This window comes from Humulus lupulus, chromosome 6, assembly GCF_963169125.1.
Source record: "Humulus lupulus chromosome 6, drHumLupu1.1, whole genome shotgun sequence".
In the NCBI taxonomy this organism is placed as follows: domain Eukaryota; kingdom Viridiplantae; phylum Streptophyta; class Magnoliopsida; order Rosales; family Cannabaceae; genus Humulus; species Humulus lupulus.
The window spans coordinates 172388213-172407439 of record NC_084798.1 but is presented as its reverse complement, the minus strand read 5'-3'; the positions used below and the strand labels follow the sequence as shown (position 1 = coordinate 172407439).

Below are 19227 nucleotides of genomic sequence, written 5' to 3'. Positions count from 1 at the left end.
CCCTGGTTTGCTCTGTTTTGGTTTAAGTTCTCAGCTTGTGATTTTGTTGTAGATAGTTGAAATTAATGGAAGTTTTGGTTGGGGTTTAACTTGGGTTTTGATAAGGGTGTGATATAGATCAAGTTTATGGGTTGTATTGGATGTTTGGGTGGTGTTTTGGCTTGGTTTGAAAGGTTGGTTCCAAGGAAAATCGCAAGGGAGGAAAAACCAAAGTATTGGCTGAACTGTAGGTTGGGCCGCGGCATGGCCAAGGAGGGCCGCAGCTCTTGAGGGCTGCTGAAGGAGGCCGCCTCTGTTTGAGGGGCGGGCTGCGGCATGGCTAGGGAGGGCCGCGACCCTTAGTGGCATTTTTGCCAGAAATGAGTTTTTGGCTGTGGGATTCTAGCCTTAGGCCTCGGGATCGATCCTACTACCCGGTTTAGTAGGATTCGATGTCTCGGAGGCTAGGTTTTGGTTTGGGAACCTTTGTTATTCATTTTATTGATGGAATCCCATAATTGGTTATGACCAGGTAACCGCTAAGGGGCAAAAGACAGGTCGTTCTCAAGGGTCGTTCTTATATTAATTCTCGCTCGAACCAGAGGTAAGAAAACTGCATCCCAAATGTGACATGCGTGGTTGTTCATGAGACATGTTGATTGTATAAATGTGGACATGAATTGATTATTGAATGTTTAGCAAATCTTGCTCACTTGTGCATGGTACTGGCTCATTAGTCAGAATTGGCAAAGGTGTCAGTATCAACTGTGAAGCTGTGACCCATTAGTCAAGTTCAGCAGTGGTACTGGGCACTGGTCACACAGTGCTGACTCATAAGTCAGGAACGGCCTTAGCGTGTTCAACGCAAGCCAATAAATATTAGATCTAATCGATATTTACATTGGAGGACTCAAAGAGCATTAATGCCGGACCGACCTCATGTTCGATGAATACTATAAGCGCTTGTGCGGCTTACCCATCAGTCACTCATCTGTTAAGTAGAGACTTACCCATCAGTCTTTCATCTATTAAAGCTAGTGACTTACCCAGCGGTCACTCAACCGTTTAAGCTAGTGACTTATCCAGCAATCACTCATCTGTTTAAATTAGTGACTTGCTTGTCAGTCACTCATTATGGCTTATCAGAACCTCAAGTGATAGTCACTCGTCTGTTTGAGAGCTATAAGCTCTGTGATTATAACTATAATAAGTTGTTAACATCCTTATGCATTACTGTGTTTTCTTGCTGGGCTTTGGCTCATGGGTGCTATGTGGTGCAGGTAAAGGGAAAGAAAAGCTCACCCAGCCTTGAGTGGAGAGCTTAGGTGGTGATGTGTACATATGCGGCTGCTTGACCACCACGGCCAAGGAGTTCTCAGAGGAACTAAGGGGTGTACTCTATTTTTGCCGCTTAGGTCGGCGAGTTTGAAATTTTGAAACAGTAATGACCATTTTGAGTTGTAAATAACTTGTAAATGTTCTTGTGGGCCCATGAACAGTTTTATGTATTTAATAAAATATATCATTTCCTTTTTATTGATTTTCCACCTTAGCCTGTTAATAACACTTAGAACACGTTTTTAACCAAAGGACTCGGGTAGCGGATCAAATTTCCAGTTCACCGTAACGGTTCTGGGGTAACCAGGGCGTTACACCATGGGCCTATGAAATCAAGCTCCAATAAGTTATCATAAATCTAACAAATAAATTTACTAACTTATTAATTCCTCGTGACTCCACTATAGACTCGGAATTGCACTCTTTAATTCATAGAACGCTCTATAACAAATATAGATACACTATTAATTATCCATTGTTACAACCATAATTGTCACTCAATCCTCTATAGACGGTCTACAATGAGATAGGACTAAAATACCGTTTTACCCCTCGTTGTATTTTATCCTTAAAACACTTAGTTCCTTGTAAATGATATTTCAATAAACTAATTTAATTACTGAAATGAGATCTCTATCATTTAACACCTTGAACCAAACTAAAAGGAAATAATCGTTTCACTTCTTCATTAGAAGCTCTGGATGTTCATATATATGATTAACACTCCCACTCAATTATACTACTGAGTTCCCAAAATGTAAGTATGGGATAGTCTGTAGGGTAAGCTGGTAACGAACAAGTCAAAGAACTCAAGTAATACAATCAGTTAGAATACTAACCACTCAGAATTGAGATTGAATTGACCTATGGTCAACTATATGATATGACTAGAATAGATAATAACAGTATGTTTACATATCTTATCAACTGTCAATATCGGTCCAATCCGATGTAACAAATACATCTGATCTTATCTACTTTGCTAATGTTCTGGAAAGAACATAACATTGTAATGTGTAAGTAGATCATAACGTAGATTGGCAAGTCAGTGTAAATCTTGTGCACTGACTAATCTTAGGACTAACTTATTTTGAACATATAATCATAGTTATATTCTACTGTGATTACATTACTAGAAATAAGATTAGCTATATGCTCGGGATTTAATAGAAGTTTATATTAAACAAATAATCATGAAAATAAAACATGTGAGCAAAGTGATTGACCAAGTCAAAAAATGATTTCTATTATTTTATTGATAATAAAATGAGATTACAAAGAATTTGGGTTTTAATTAGGGCATAAAACCCCAACAATAGGCCCTCGAGAGTAATCCAATGGTTAGAATCCAAGAGGCGTGGATCGTGATCATTAGCATGGGAAAAGGACGCCTGGGTATAGGGAGAAAGGATACCTACGGTACGGGGTAGATGTTTTGGGACGTGGAGTGGACTTCTCATTAATGGCACAGACTGATAGGCCCAGTAATAGGGAGTCAGCACGTGGCACTACATTTTCCAAGAGTGACGCCATGAATAGCCCAAGTGTCTCCTCCCGAAAGCCTTTTGAATTACTCCTCTCAATCTAAGTCTCTACTGTCCGATGACAAGTGAAGACTTGGGGGACAAATGTTATCCGTGTTTTCACGAGAGGACACGTGGCACTCATTAGAAGAGTAATTAGGCTCCTCGAGCGCTAGTGAGGTTTCGTACTATGATCTATGGCCACGCCCCGAGGTCTGTCCTTGAGGCACGGATGTCTCCGGTGAGGCCACGTCCCGTGACCTGTCTCCAAGGCGTGGATGCCAAGCAAGGTTACGCCTCGAGCGCCATTAAGATAATCCTCATTCTCTTCATTCGCAAATTCCCCAGGTCTAGGATTCTTGTTCTTGGACCTGGAGTAGCTGCCAGGTGTAATTCGCCCCAGTTGTGGCCCACTAGAAGATCACCTGACAAATTTTGGTGACACTCGACAATCGACATTTCCCAAAATGCCGCCTGATATGGGCGAACGTGCGCCATATCCTAAGACTGTCAGATACCTGTTCCCCATGAAATTGGTAGGCAGCTTTCTGCAAATGGGTCTCGGGCATTCTACATGGTCTGTATTGGTGCATCCGATGTAATTAATTAGTATTTTACTCCCCAAATAATGGGGAATGTTGTATTAATTGTACATTAAGGACATTAATGACCCAGACCTCTATAAATAGGGTTGGGGTATCTCCTTGTAAATTGTTCCTAATTTTGGTTAGTTAAGCATTATAAACTCAGAGCAATATATATGCTGCCTGAGATTCCATTGCTCAAACAAGCTTCAAACTCACTAATACCAATGACTCGTGGACTAGGGATCTTTTATAGCCTGAACTGTTGACCCAAACTCTTAAGTCTCCTTGTTTTGATGATTAACAAATATTTTATTATTATTTATTACTAATGATTTGTTGATTTTGTAGCAAAAACCAAAGTGAATTAGCACTTCAAAGTCAAACTTATGACCAAGGGCAAAATGGTCATTTTACTAAATTTTCCGGAAACGACCCGAAATGGACTTCAAGACTCAAGAAACTCAAGATAAAGGTTTAATTTCATTTCTTAGTCTTGTAAAGTGATTGCAAGTATACTTTAAGTCATAAGTATAAAATTTGGCTCACTCACGTACTAAAAAAATGGTGATTTTTTAAAATGAGAAATAAATATCCTAAATTCACTTTTAAGAAAATACATCCCGATACGGTCGTAACGCAATTGGAATTTTTGAAATCGGATAAACGAGCTAAAAGTTATAAAGAATTGAAAAACGGGAAAATAGGCTAAATCGGACTTTTGCTCTCTGTTTGCCATCCGGAATTCCGGATTGGCAACCGGAATTCCGGTTGCTTCCAGACCAGAATTCCGGTTCCCCATCCGGACTTCCAGTTCGCGGCAGACAGCTTCGAAAAATTAACCCCTAACGGCTATAAACGGCTAGTTTTTTCCCAAACTCTATATAAACTCGTTTTTCACTCAAAGTTGGTTGTTGGCTGAGCATTTATTACATAAACCAAACCAAATCCTTTGATTTCAAAGAGCTTTCAAAGTTTATCTCATCCAAACACATTTTCACACACTTGAGCCAAAATTTGTATTTATTTCTTCTAAGTGTGCTTGCTAATCACTCTAGGTTTCTCATTGTATTATCATATTTCTAGAGTGATTTTTTCTTGTAATATCAAACACATTCCCATATTGAGATTGAGGTGAGGTTGGCACCGGTTTTGTAAACAACCCGGTTAGAGTGAGATTGGCACTTCAACAATCAGAAAAAGAGGTTGATAGTCCTTGGTGGTGGAAAACTATTGTAAGAGGTTTGGAAATACCTTGGTAAAAAATTCCCGGTTGTAAGGGTTAGTCAAGCCCGCTAACTTGGCTCGATAGTTGAACTCAAAGCTAGGTCCATATCTTTGAAGACCAAGGACGTAGGTGGCTTAGTTCTACCGAACCTTGTAAAATTCGAGAGTTTGCAATTTCTTAACCTTAAACTCTTTACATTACAAGTTTGATTATGACTTGTGGCATATAGTGTCTAATGGTCCTTACATTCCTAAACATGTCATTAATGGTAAAGAAGTTATTAAGACATATGAGGCATATGACGAAGAAGATAAGAAAATGCTTTCTAAGAATGCTAAAGCTAAATATGCACTTATATGTGGTTTGGATAGAGATGTGTTCAAAAATATTGAACAAGCCTCTACCGCTCATGATATGTGGAAAATGCTTGAAGTCACTCATCAAGGAACAAATGCTATGAAGGAAACTAAAATTCAAATTTATTCTACTCAATATGAGAACTTTAAGATGAAAGCGGATGAAACTATTGCTAACATGTATACTCGTTTCACTACTATCACTAATGGTTTGAATTCTCTTGGCAAGGTACTTTCACAAAAGGAGATGGTGACCAAGATTTTGAGAAGTCTCACCAAAGCCTATCAAGGCAAAGTGATTGCCATTCAAGAAGCCAAGGATCTCTCAACACTTCCCTTGGAAGAACTAATTGGTTCACTCATGAACCATGAAATTTTCATGAGTGCACAAGAAGAAGAGGAGGTTGAGAAGAAAAAGAAGACTATTGCATTCAAGTCTTCCTCATCCCGTGCCATTAGTGAGGATGATGAGGATAGCATGTGTAGTGACATGGAGGACTTGGCACTCTTCACAAAGAAGTACAAAAAGTTCATGAAATTCAAGAAGAACTTTGAGAAGAAGCCACATAGAGGAAATGACTCAAAGGAAAGGAAAAGCAAAGATGATCCACTGATTTGCTTTGAATGCAAGAAGCCCGGCCACATGAAGATGGATTGCCCAATGAGAAAGAAAAATAAATACAAAGGAAGGGCAATGTTGGCGGATTGGCTCAATAGTGATGAGGAGGACTCCGACAATGAGGAGAAGAATGAAGTAGCTAACATGTGCATGATGGCTCTTGATGATGGGGTAAGCATTTCTAGCCAAAGTGATTATGATAGTGAAAATGATGATGATAACTTAGAAATACCATATGATGAGTTGTGTAGTTCATTTAGGGATCTATTTAATGATTTTGGAAAATTGCTTGCTAAAAACCAAACTCTTAGAGAAAAGACCAACATGCTATTAAAATAAATTGAGATTTTGAAATTAAATGAAAAAGAACTTTTAACTAAATCTCAATGTACTACTTGCTCCTCATATAAGAAAGAAATTGGAAAATTGCATGATAACATAAAAAGCCTTAAGAATGACATATATACTTTTACAAAAGGTAAAGAAGGCTATGAACTTATGCTAGGGAGTCAATCTTGTGGTTTTGGAAAAAGTGGTATTGGATATGATCCTAGTAGGAAACAAATTTTTTTGAGAAACTTCATTGTAAAACCAACTAGCCTACCACACTTTACATGCACATATTGTAACCAAGATGGTCATACTATTTCATATTGTCATGTAAAGAGATATGCATATCTAGGCAAGACCAAATGGGTACCAAAGGGTTCCAAAACTAACAAGAAAGGACCCAAAGTTGTTTGGGTACCAAAGGCCAACAAATGATTTTATTTTTGTAGGAATCAACAAGGAAGAGCAAAAGCTTGTGGTTCTTGGATAGTGGTTGTTCCAAGCATATGACCGGTGACCCATCAAGATTTTCGAGTTTTAAGAGCAAGGAAAGTGGCTTTGTCACTTTTGGAGACAATTCAAAAGGAAAAATATTGGGCATTGGTGATATCGGTAACATATACTCTCCATGTATTAAAAATGTGCTTCTTGTTGATAACCTTAAACATAATTTACTTAGTATTAGTCAACTATGTGATAAATATTTTCGTGTTGTTTTTGAATCCTCAAAATGCTCCATTGAAAATGCTTCAACCAATGAAGTTATTTTTGTTGGAGAAAGGAAGGATAATGTTTATGTTATTGATGTTGATTCCTTTGATAGCAAAAATAAATGTTTAACCGTTATGAATGATAATTCTTGGTTGTGGCATAGAAGATTAGGACATGCTAGTATGGATTCTATTTCAAAGTTGGTTAGAAAAGATCTTGTTGTTGGTTTTCCATCTATTCCTTTTGTTAAAGATAAACTTTGTGATGCATGCCAATTTGGAAAACAAATTAAAACATCTTTTCATTCCAAGAAAGAGATTTCAACCTCTAGACCTTTGCAATTGCTTCATATTGATTTATTTGGTCCTTCAAGAATTGCTAGTCTAGGTGGTAAATACTATGCATTTGTGATTGTTGATGATTTTTCTAGATTTACATGGGTTATATTTTTGAAACTCAAAAATGATGTTTTGGAAAATCCAGTTAAATTTTGTAAGAGTGTGCAAAATGAAAAAGGGTATTCAATCACCTCCATTAGGAGTGATCATGGTGGAGAGTTTGACAATGATGCCTTAGAATTGTGTTGTGATGAACATGGTTTTAACCATAACTTTTCGGCTCCAAGAACTCCACAACAAAATGGAGTTGTCGAAAGGAAGAATAGAACAATTCAAGAAATGGCTAGGTCAATGCTCAATGAAATCTCATTACCTAAATGTTTTTGGGCCGAGGCCGTTAATACTTCTTGTTATATTTTGAACCGTGTTTTCATTAGGCCTAACATGAATAAAACCCCTTATGAGCTTTGGAAAGGGAGAAAACCCAACATTGGATATTTTAGAGTTTTTGGATGTAAATGCTATATTTTGAACACCAAGGACAACCTTGGAAAATTTGATGCAAAATCCGATGTTGGAATTTTTATAGGTTATTCAACACATAGTAAAGCTTATAGAATTTATAACAAAAGAACTAATGTTGTTGAAGAATCTATTCATGTTGCATTTGATGAGTCTAACCCTCCTACAAGCAAAAGTGTAGATGATGATGTTGTAGGTTTGGGAGAAGAGGTTCAAAAGCTTGACATTGGAGAATCATCTAACGCTCCATCACAAACTCTCAAAGAGGAACTACCCGAGGAAAAGGCAAATGAAAGCAAAGGTATGGATTCTAACCTCCCTCATGAGTGGAAGTTCAAAAGTGCTCATCCTATAGACCAAATTCTAGGTGATCCTTCACAAGGAGTCACAACTAGAAGCTCCCTTAGAAACTTGTGTAATTTCATTGCTTTTATTTCTCAAATTGAACCAAAGAATTTTAAAGAGGCCGAGTTCGATGAATCTTGGCTTCTAGCTATGCAAGAAGAAATAAATCAATTTATTAGAAATGATGTTTGGGAGTTAGTTCCAAGACCGTCACACCAATCGGTGATTGGAACAAAATGGGTCTATAGAAATAAGGTAGATGAGCATGGGGTCATTGTGCGTAACAAGGCTAGATTAGTGGCCCAAGGTTACAATCAAGAAGAAGGAATTGATTATGAGGAGACCTTTGCCCCGGTAGCAAGACTTGAGTCCATAAGAATGTTATTAGCTTTTGCATGCCACAAGAATTTTGTCTTGTATCAAATGGATGTTAAAAGCGCTTTCTTAAATGGATACATTAGGGAAAAGGTTTATGTCTCTCAACCCCCCGGTTTTCAAGATCACAAACACCCTAACCATGTTTATAAATTAAAGAAAGCATTATATGGTTTAAAGCAAGCTCCTAGAGCTTGGTATGATCGTTTAAGCACTTTTCTTATCTCAAATGGTTTTTCAATGGGAAAAGCGGATAATACACTTTTTATTAAAAGAAAATCAAAAGACATTATTATAGTACAAATCTATGTTGATGATATTATTTTTGGTGCTACTAATGATGTTCTTTGTGAAGAATTTTCAAAGTGTATGCATAGTGAATTCGAAATGAGCATGATGGGAGAGCTCAACTTTTTCCTTGGACTTCAAATAAAGCAACAAAAGAATGGAATATTCATAAGTCAATCCAAGTACATCAAGGATCTACTTCAAAAGTTTGACTTGGCCAATGCAAAGTCCATGAAAACCCCTATGAGCACCTCCATAAAGATGGACAAGGATGAAAGTGGTAAGGATGTTGACATCACCAAGTATCGAGGTATGATTGGTTCATTATTATATTTAACCGCTAGTAGACCCGATATTTTGTTTAGTGTTGGTCTATGTGCTAGGTACCAATCATGTCCCAAGGAATCCCACTTAAGTGCCGTTAAGAGAATCTTTAGATACTTGATAGGCACAATGAATCTAGGACTTTGGTATCCCAAGAACTCAAACTTTGAAATCATTAGTTACTCGGATGCGGACTTTGCCGGTTGTAAGTCGGATAGGAAAAGTACTAGTGGAACATGTCACTTTCTAGGAAACTCTTTAGTGTCATGGTTTAGCAAGAAACAAAACTCGGTAGCCCTATCCACAACCGAAGCTGAATACATTGCCGCCGGTAGTTGTTGTGCTCAAATACTTTGGATGAAACAAACTCTTAAGGATTTTGATGTTGATTTTGAATGTACACCCATAAAGTGTGACAATACTAGTGCCATTAACCTCTCTAAGAATCCAATCTTGTATTCTAGAGCCAAGCATATTGATATAAGGCACCACTTCCTTAGAGACCATATCCAAAGAGGTGACATTATGCTAGATTTTGTGAGCACCAATTTCCAACTAGCGGATATTTTCACCAAGCCTCTTAGTGATGAGAGATTTAGTTTTATTAGAAGAGAGCTAGGAATGACCGACCTCAATGAAATATAAGGTTCACTAGCGACTTTAAATCATTGGTATCATATCTCTCTTTACTTATAAATTTATGCATATGTACTCTCAATATGATATTTACATGTTTCAAATGCATAAATAAATTAACTAAATGATATATGACCTTGTACTCCTTGAAAAATCAGATTATAGGTCATTTTGTGATTTTTAGGCATATTTTAGACATACTTTTTGAATTAGTACACACACAAATTTTTGCATTATTGATCATTATATAAATTTATATGTTTAAACATGTCTAAATGAGTGAAATTAGTATGCCTATAGGTTCTAAATGGTTGAAAAATAGTTTGAATGCATTTCATGCATTTTACATGTGCATTTTTTAAAGTTTTAAGCCTAAAAGAGGAATTTTTCCCAAAATGCTCAATTTTCATCATTTTTCGAAACCGTAACTTCCCACACCTCACATTTAACATTCTTGAGGTGTTGCAAAAAGAATTTTTCAATTTGGATAAATAAAACTCATTTTGGGTACGTTTCCAGTTTTCTTGACTAAAATCGAAAAATCTACCCAAAATCTTCAATTTTCAACATTTTTCTGATTTTCTTGTTTGAGCATCTTCATTTTATCATATTTAAGGTTCTGGAAAAAGTTTCGGGGTCATTCGAAGTAAAAACGAAGTTTTTAGACAACTTTTACGAAAAAGCTGCTGATATATGACCAACCGGAATTCCGGTTGGTTGGGCACATTCCATCCGGAATTCCGGATGAACCGGGAAGTTTAGTATTAAGGGTAAAAATAACTCTTTCAACCCATTTCTCTCATACAAAACACCCCACACATGATTTTACACTCATTATCTACCCAAATCTCTCAAAACTCACCCTTATTCTCTCTATTTTCATCTTTTGGTAAAATAGATTTGGTCATCCACCATCATAGCATGTGCATCATATTCTTGTATATTTTTGGTTGACTTTGATGGTTATTTCAATCAATGGCTAGTTATGTTTTCTTTGATTTTTGCCATTTATTTTGTGAATTCATTTGCCATCCTTTTTGATGAATCAAAAGGGGGAGAAGTGATAGGATTATTTTTTAATGTTTGGCAAAACCTCAATATCTAAGACTAACAATGTTATTTGAACTTAAGTGATATATTGAGGGGGAGTTTACAAAATCATGCAAGGTAAAACTAAAAGGTAATTTTCTTTTATCCTTGCACACATTAAGGGGGAGGTAATCTAATATTCATATTTAAAAATATCTTCTTTCCCTTTTAAAATAATCAAATATTTGATATCATCAAAAAGGGGGAGATTGTTGACCCAAACTCTTAAGTCTCCTTGTTTTGATGATTAACAAATATTTGATTATTATTTGTTACTAATGATTTGTTGATTTTGTAGTAAAAACCAAAGTGAATTAGCACTTCAAAGTCAAACTTATGACCAAGGGCAAAATGGTCATTTTACCAAATTTTCCGGAAACAACCCGAAATGGACTTCAAGACTCAAGAAACTCAAGATAAAGGTTTAATTTCATTTCTTAGTCTTGTAAAGTGATTGCAAGTATACTTTAAGTCATAAGTATAAAATTTGGCTCACTCACGTACTAAAAAAATGGTGATTTTTTAAAATGAGAAATAAATATCTTAAATTCACTTTTAAGAAAATACATCCCGATACGGTCGTAACGCAATTGGAATTTTTGAAATCGGATAAACGAGCTAAAAGTTATAAAGAATTGAAAAACGGGAAAATAGGCTAAATTGGACTTTTGCTCTCTGTTTGCCATCCGGAATTCCGGATTGGCAACCGGAATTCCGGTTGCTTCCAGACCGGAATTCCGGTTCCCCATCCGGACTTCCGGTTCGCGGCAGACAGCTTCGAAAAATTAACCCCTAACGGCTATAAACGGCTAGTTTTTTCCCAAACTCTATATAAACTCGTTTTTCACTCAAAGTTGGTTGTTGGCTGAGCATTTATTACATAAACCAAACCAAATCCTTTGATTTCAAAGAGCTTTCAAAGTTTATCTCATCCAAACACATTTTCACACACTTGAGCCAAAATTTGTATTTATTTCTTCTAAGTGTGCTTGCTAATCACTCTAGGTTTCTCATTGTATTATCATATTTCTAGAGTGATTTTTGCTTGTAATATCAAACACATTCCCATATTGAGATTGAGGTGAGGTTGGCACCGGTTTTGTAAACAACCCGGTTAGAGTGAGATTGGCACTTCAACAATCAGAAAAAGAGGTTGATAGTCCTTGGTGGTGGAAAACTATTGTAAGAGGTTTGGAAATACCTTGGTGAAAAATTCCCGGTTGTAAGGGTTAGTCAAGCCCGCTAACTTGGCTCGATAGTTGAACTCAAAGCTAGGTCCATAGCTTTGAAGACCAAGGACGTAGGTGGCTTAGTTCTACCGAACCTTGTAAAATTCGAGAGTTTGCAATTTCTTAACCTTAAACTCTTTACATTACAAGTTTGATTATTTGCTTATCTATTTGATTGCCATATTATTTGCTTTTACTTGATAAATTTGATTTATTGCATAATTTGGCATATTAAGTTTTAAATTTCCGAAATTAGTTTAAATTTCCAATTCCCCCCCCCCCCCCCCTCTTGGAAACATATCTTGGGTTAACATGAACCACGTAAAATCTCTATGTTATTTTCTTCTAGTTTCTGTCAAGTTCTTAGATTAGGTTGATAGCGAAAAAGGCAATCAACACAATCCACATCAGTAATCCAAATCTAGACTACCTACATTCCGTATGCTTAGTAAAACCATATTAGCAACAATTTTTTAAAAGATTTCATACTTTAATATGTTATTGACTATTTTATTCATTGTATATGATCTTAATTCTCTCGTATCATGCCCTCATAAATGAATATAGAATTTTCTTGATATTTATATAAATTATTCAAACAAAAAATTATAATATTCAAATATAATAAAATTATAATTTTTTTAAATCAATAAAAATATCTTTTTATATGCTTTTATGGTATAAACTCTAACAAATAAGGTGTATTTATTGAAGATATTAAAGAGCTTTCTAATTTTGATAAATGTACATATATTTTTTCATTCTTTTCGTGAAGCTAACGGTGTAGCTCACGTTTTAGCAGATTTTGCTTGTAAAACCTTAGTTGATAAGGCTTGGATTGGTGTTATCCCTGAGTGTGTCTTTCGCCTAATTTGTGGTGAGGTGCATTAGTGGTCGTTTGGAATATACTTTAATTTTTTTAAAAAGGGTTTATGTTTTTATAGACCATGTGTTTTGCCTCATTACCTGTTTGGACTCTGTATTTTGACAAATTACTTTTTGGACCCTGCATTTTCTAAAATAGTTCAAATAGACCCCTAAACCCGATTTTAATCAAAGTTTTTTCATCAAACTAACAACTCAGAATAAAAATATAATCATTATGCCTAAAAGCTGTGTTGTTATATTCAATTTTTTATTCATCAAAATCAGGTTTAGGGGCCTATTTGAACCATTTTACCAAAGTCCAAAAAATAATTTGTCAAAATACAGGGTCCAAACAGGTAATGGGGCAAAACACATGGTTTAAAAAAATATAAACCCTAAAAAAATTATGGAAATAATTTTTTTTTAATAAATATATACAATTTTTATTCTCATATTTTTTTAATTTTTATTTTTAATTCAATATGTATATATTTTTGCTAAGGTGTAGTTATAATTAATTTTAAGTTTGGTTTTACACTTTTATTGTATTTTTAAATTTTCTAAGTTATATATTATTTATTGGCTTATTAGGATTTTTCCCCTGAAATATTACCAATCCAAATTGTGCCCCTGAATTTTTCAACTTGTTAAAAATTCCTCCTGAATAATTCATGTTACTGAAATGTAGGACTTCCGTCCAATTTTACGAACGGAATTGTGATGTGACAGTTTGGTGGTCGATGTGGTATTGCCATGTCAATACCTAGTTTATAATATAAAGAGTAAATATGATTTTTTTCCCCCCGAACTATTACTATTACCAAATTGTGCCCCCTGAATTTTAAAAATTTAAAATTAAACAATCTTGTGAATATTAAAAAAAGGCAACAAAAACCATTAAAATTAAAAAAAAAAATGATGATGACAAAAAATTGGCTTAGGTGTTAGGCATGTGTCAGAGTGAGCTCAAAGTTGGTTGGGTAACAACATCGTCGACAGACTGGGCTCATGTTGGTCCCTGGCGACATTCACCTTTGGTGTCGCCAATGTCGCCTTAAGTTTTTATTTTGTATGATTTAATTTAATTTAAATGAATTTTTAGTTTAATGTTTTTTATATTTTCTTTTAATATTCAAAATATCGTTTAAATTTTAAAATTTAAAATTCGAGGGGCATAATTTGGTAACGGTAAAAGTTTGGGGGTAAAATCTTATCTATTTTTTAAATTATATACGTAGCAATCCACATCAGCACTCCGGTGTCACCATATCATCATTCTGTTAGCAAAATTGGATGGAAGTCTCACATTTCAGTAACACGAATAGTTCATGGGGAATTTTTAACAAGCCAAAAAATTCTGAGGACAAGATTTGGTAATGGTAATAGTTCGGGGAAAAAATCCTAATAAACCTTATTTATTTTTATTAGTTTTAAGGTCAGTTTAGTAGTTATATAATACTTTTTTGTTTTTATAAGTTATATCTTATATATTTTCTTTTTTTCTTCTTCTTTTTTCTGTTTTTTCCCTCTTGAATGGAAGCCTCTATTTTTTCTTTTAACTTTCTCATGATGCTTCTTCTCAAGCTATTTACGATTTTTCTCCTCACATTTTGTTCACTCTCTCACGTTATAGGAACTACATGATATATTGTTACTCCCTTAAGTTTTCTTGCATGGAACCGACAATGGAAGGTGTTGGTATTACGTACACAACCCATTCCTACGCTATTTTGGTCTAAATCGATGAATTTTTTGGGACTTTGTTGCTTTTTTGGTTGCAAACTAGTATTTTTCTTTTTCTTTTTTGAAAGAGTGCAAACTAGTAATGGTTACTATTTATTGTGTCATGTTTTTAGATTTTGGCATATTAGTAACTAGTTATCACTCTAAAATTGAAAAAAATAGTAACCAATTATTGTGTTATATTTTTCAGATTTTGGTAAACTACTGATTGGCTTTTGCTTTAAAACTGCAACACCTAAACAATAAACAAATAAAAAAACATGCAACACCTAAACAATAAACAAATAACATAATAGTACCTAGTTACCAATATTTTCATTAATGCAATAGTAACTAGTTACTAAATCATAAAATCCATATTAATCAATTAAGAAAACGAAATAATCAGTAAACATATACTAAACAAACTCAAATAGTGAGTAGTAAAACTAAAAAACAGCCAAATTAGTAGCATGTTACTAAAGTAGAATAAAACTCCACCACTAATATCAGCAACTAGTAACTAAACTAGAAAAAAAACCTCCGATTTGTAAATCAAGCACAAACATTAACGAATAAGTTTTAGAGCATCATTGAGTTATAAAATGACAGTTATCAACCAAAAATTAAAAATACTCATGAAAAATTAAGAAGAAGAATATGACGAGAATACATTAGAAAATCAATATTACAAAATAGGTAACCTCATTATGTATTTTTCATATGTAGAAATGTGAAAATGTTGTTAAATTGTAAAGAGAGATCTTAATGCTTCAAGAAAATTCAATCGTCTCATATTCATTTAATTATTGGAGTGGTGAGTAAAAGTGTTGGGCTCGAAATGTTCGGCCCGAAAACCCTTTCCTCATTTATCAAATATTCAAAACGGTTTGTTTTGGCATATAGAAGCTCCAAAGGCAGAAGCTGCGAGTCAAAGGCGGTCCGCGCTTTTGACTCCTGAACGAGACATTCAAAGACGGTATTTTTGGAGGGAAATTCGGTTATTTCTTCCCACTATTTCAGGGTTCGCTTGAACTAACTAACTGCTTTACATATTTTGCCCTATAAATATAAGATTGATAGAAGGGAAGTGGGATCGAACTTTGAACTCACTTAACCATCGGAGTGTCTTTCTTGCAGGTGATCCCGACGAGTCAAAGGCAAACTTCATCACTGGAATAGTGACAGAGCATCGTCCATCGCTGGGTTGAACCTCCAAATATAGAAAGACAAATTGTTGCTTCAACAATTGGCGCCGTCTGTGGGAACCGAAAAACATTTTCGTCCTTAGCCACGTCGTCGAATCAAGAAATCAAGAACTCTCTTTTTGCGTCCAAGATCCTCTGCAAACCCAGGAATTATGCCACCAAAAGGCAACGGAGTCTCGGGTCCAGTCACACAGAGCGTCCCTTTGGCAGATGTGGGCAACCAGATCGACAGGATGTGTTGCCTGCTGGAAGCGAGCCAGCAGTGGTCCGACGAACCAATCAAGACATTGACCGAAGCTCAGGCTAGGCTCGAAGCTGAAATAGCTGAACTGCGCAGATCCGCTGACACCGCACGCAATACCCAAGTCAACAACAATCTCGACCCTAGTAGACCCGAAGTTCCAATCGACCGCATCGGTTCCCCTCAGCAAAACACGAACCTCGGTAGTGAAAGATCCCAAGGTATCCCGCCACCCTCCGAGGCCGAAGAACGACGAGCATCACTCCCTGACGCACATGTGCGGACGGAAGTAGAGCCCATCGGATCCACTCAGCCAACAGCCGAAATCCGGCCTCAACAAACAACACGTCACACCACGCACGATACACCAACTGAAGACCGTGTTCCCTAGATCCAGTTCTTAGACAGTTGGAAAGAAGATATGATGAGAGAAATGATGCAGAAGTTCTCAGACGGGCGATCCGTTCACGCCACCGAGCATTTGGATCTCGTATCGAGAACCACTGAGAAATCTCCTTTCTCAGAGTGGATTCAGAATGAGCCTAAGCCCGGGGACTTCATCATCCCTTCCCTACCTGCATTCAATGGAAAGGGAGATCTGCTAAACCATTTATTCCAATTTCAGCAGAAAATGGCATTAGAAGCTAACAATGAAGCTATTCAATGCAAGGTCTTTTCAACGACTTTCTCTGGGCCAGTTTTGTTGTGGTTCCGATAATTAAAGCAAGGATCTCTCAACAGTTTTAGTGACCTCCGATGGACCTTTTTACAACAATATAGTGTGAATCGAGAGGCACCAAGGACAATGGCTGACCTCTATCGGATTGAGCAGGGGGAGAATGAACACCCGAAAGCATATTTGCAGCGTTTCATTGACCTCATGCATCAAATCCACGACGTCGATCCAATTACCGCAGCCAATCTCTTCGTCAAAAGCTTGCAGGTGAGATCTCTTTTACATGAGAATCTCACCATGACGCCACCCTACAACATGGCAGAAGTGCAGACCCTAGCCAAGGGCGTCTTCAGGGTCTTGGAATTTCGAGAACGTGCACAGAAGAAGTCTGCGCTCGTCTCTGCTCCACCAACAAATAACCCTTCGCCACCTGCTAAAGATGACAAGAGGAAGCGGAATCAAACAGATCACGCGAAGGAAGGAAAAAGGCCAAGATAGGATCGACAATCGTCACAATACCCTTCCTTCGAATACACCGTCCCGCAAGAAGTCATTTATGAAGAAAATAAAGACAGGCCTATCTGGCGAGAGCCCTATAAAATCACCACTCCATTTGACAGGAGAGATAAAAGCAGGTACTGCCTCTTCCACAAAGATCACGGTCATACGATCGCTAAATGCCATAACCTGAACAATCAGATCCAAGCTCTCATGAGGAGTGGGAGGCTTACCCAATACATCAAGGAGGCTGGCAGACCCGGCACCTCGCAGCATAATCCCGCTTCTGCCCCAGCACCGCAAGCGTCAGATCCCGTGCACACAGCCTCTGATAGCACTCAGGAGCCTCTTAAGCAGGTCCCTATGATCCACGGGGTCGTGGAACTCACTGAGAACCAAGAGCATATCACCAAAATCCATAAGAGGATGGAAGAACGAGTGAAGCGATACAAATCATTAGGCCACACGGTCAATCTCATCACTTCAGAAGACAGAAGTTATCTAGCCTCTGCAATCACCTTCACCGATGATGACCTGAAGGGCGTACACCTACCCCATGATGATCCACTCGTCATTTCCCTACTGGTTGATCATTGCCAGCTGGGCAGAGTTCTAATCGACGGGGGTAGTGGGGTCGACATCCTCTTCTGGGAAGCCTTCCAGAAGATGGGGCTAGAGGAGAATCAGATCCGGCCCTCCACCACGCCCATTTTGGGATTCAACAGCCAAAGAGTATATCCAAAAGGCGTCGTTCGATTAACTGTGGTGGCCGCAGAACGCACCCTGCCAGTAGATTTTCTCATTATAGAGTCCACCACAAGCTATAACGCCATCATGGGGAGAAATTGGATCCACCGGATGCAGGGGGTAGTCTCAACTCTACATCAAGTGATGCGGTGTAAATCACTCAACGGGCGCAACACCGTCGACATCAAGGGCTGCTAGAAGCAGGCGAAAAAGTGCTTCCTCACCTTGAAAGAAATAAATAGTTCTGGCATTGCCTCCCATAACAACTCCCCTGACAAATAGCAATTACAGCAGGACCAACCAGCATGCCTCAAAGGGATTGATCTAGAGGAAGACCAAGAAAAACCCCTAGTTACACTAGATACCTTAGAACAAATATGTCTGGATGACGGTGACCCATCTAAAACAGTGCTGGTAAGTACCAAGCTCTCTGAAGAAGAAAGACAGACCCTCATACAATTCCTCAAAGGTAGAATGGGAACTTTCGCCTGGTCTCCGTACGACATACCCGGAATAGACCCCTCCGTCATGAATCACAACCTAAATATTTCAAATAGCTTCCCACCTGTCAAGCAGAAGCAGAGGAGGTTCGCTCCCGAAGTAAATCAAGTCATACAAGAGGAGGTGCAACGACTCTTGAGCACAGGGGCAATTGAAGAATGCTTATATCCCAGTTGGCTTGCCAACCCTGTCGTGGTCCCAAAGAAGGATGGAAAAAAGAGAGTATGCATAGACTACACAAACTTAAACAAAGCATGTCCCAAGGATAGCTACCCTCTACCAAAAATCGATCAGATGATAGACGCCATGGCAGGGTACGAAAGAATGAGTTTTCTCGACGCTTACTCTGGATACAATCAGATCCCCATGAAATCAGAAGATCGAATTCACACGGCTTTCATAACAGAAGGTGGTTTATATTGCTACAAAGTTATGCCCTTCGGTCTAAAGAATGCAGGCGCGACGTACCAAAGGTTGATGCACAAGTTATTTTCCTCACTGCTTGGGAGAAACATGGAGGTTTATATCAATGACATGGTCATCAAATCCAAACAAAGCTCTTCACATATAGACGATTTGACCGAGTGCTTCGACATCATTGATACTTATAAAATGAAATTAAACCCCTCTAAATGCATCTTTGGGGTGTCCTCTGGACAGTTCTTAGGATACGTCGTTAGTCAGGGGGGCATCGAGGCGAATCCAACACAGATTGCGTCCCTCTCAGAAGTCAAAGAGCCCCGAACCATCTGAGACATACAGGCTCTGACGGGCAAAGTAGTAGCATTAAGTCGATTTATATCACGAATGTCTGATCTTTGTCAGCCCTTCTTGCAGTGCATAAAGAAATCCACCAACACCACCTGGGGACTAGAACAAAGAAAAGCATTGGAAGAATTGAAAGCTTATTTGAGCTCCCCTCCTATATTGAGCTCCCCCATAGCTAATGAAGA

The 19227-nt window shown here is 37.5% G+C and overlaps 1 protein-coding gene across 1 annotated transcript; it reads left to right on the top strand.

Moving 5' to 3' along the window:
• The first annotated feature begins 17452 nt into the window (after positions 1 to 17452).
• LOC133785671 (uncharacterized) lies at positions 17453 to 17971 on the top strand. Its single transcript, XM_062224891.1, has one exon. The coding sequence runs from the start codon at positions 17453 to 17455 to the stop codon at positions 17969 to 17971; it is 519 nt and encodes a 172-aa protein (XP_062080875.1).
• Positions 17972 to 19227: the final 1256 nt, after the last annotated feature.

Excerpts from the sequence above, each read along its gene's own strand:
- LOC133785671 (XM_062224891.1), top strand. The coding sequence starts at position 17,453 with ATGGAAGAACGAGTGAAGCGATACAAATCATTAGGCCACACGGTCAAT.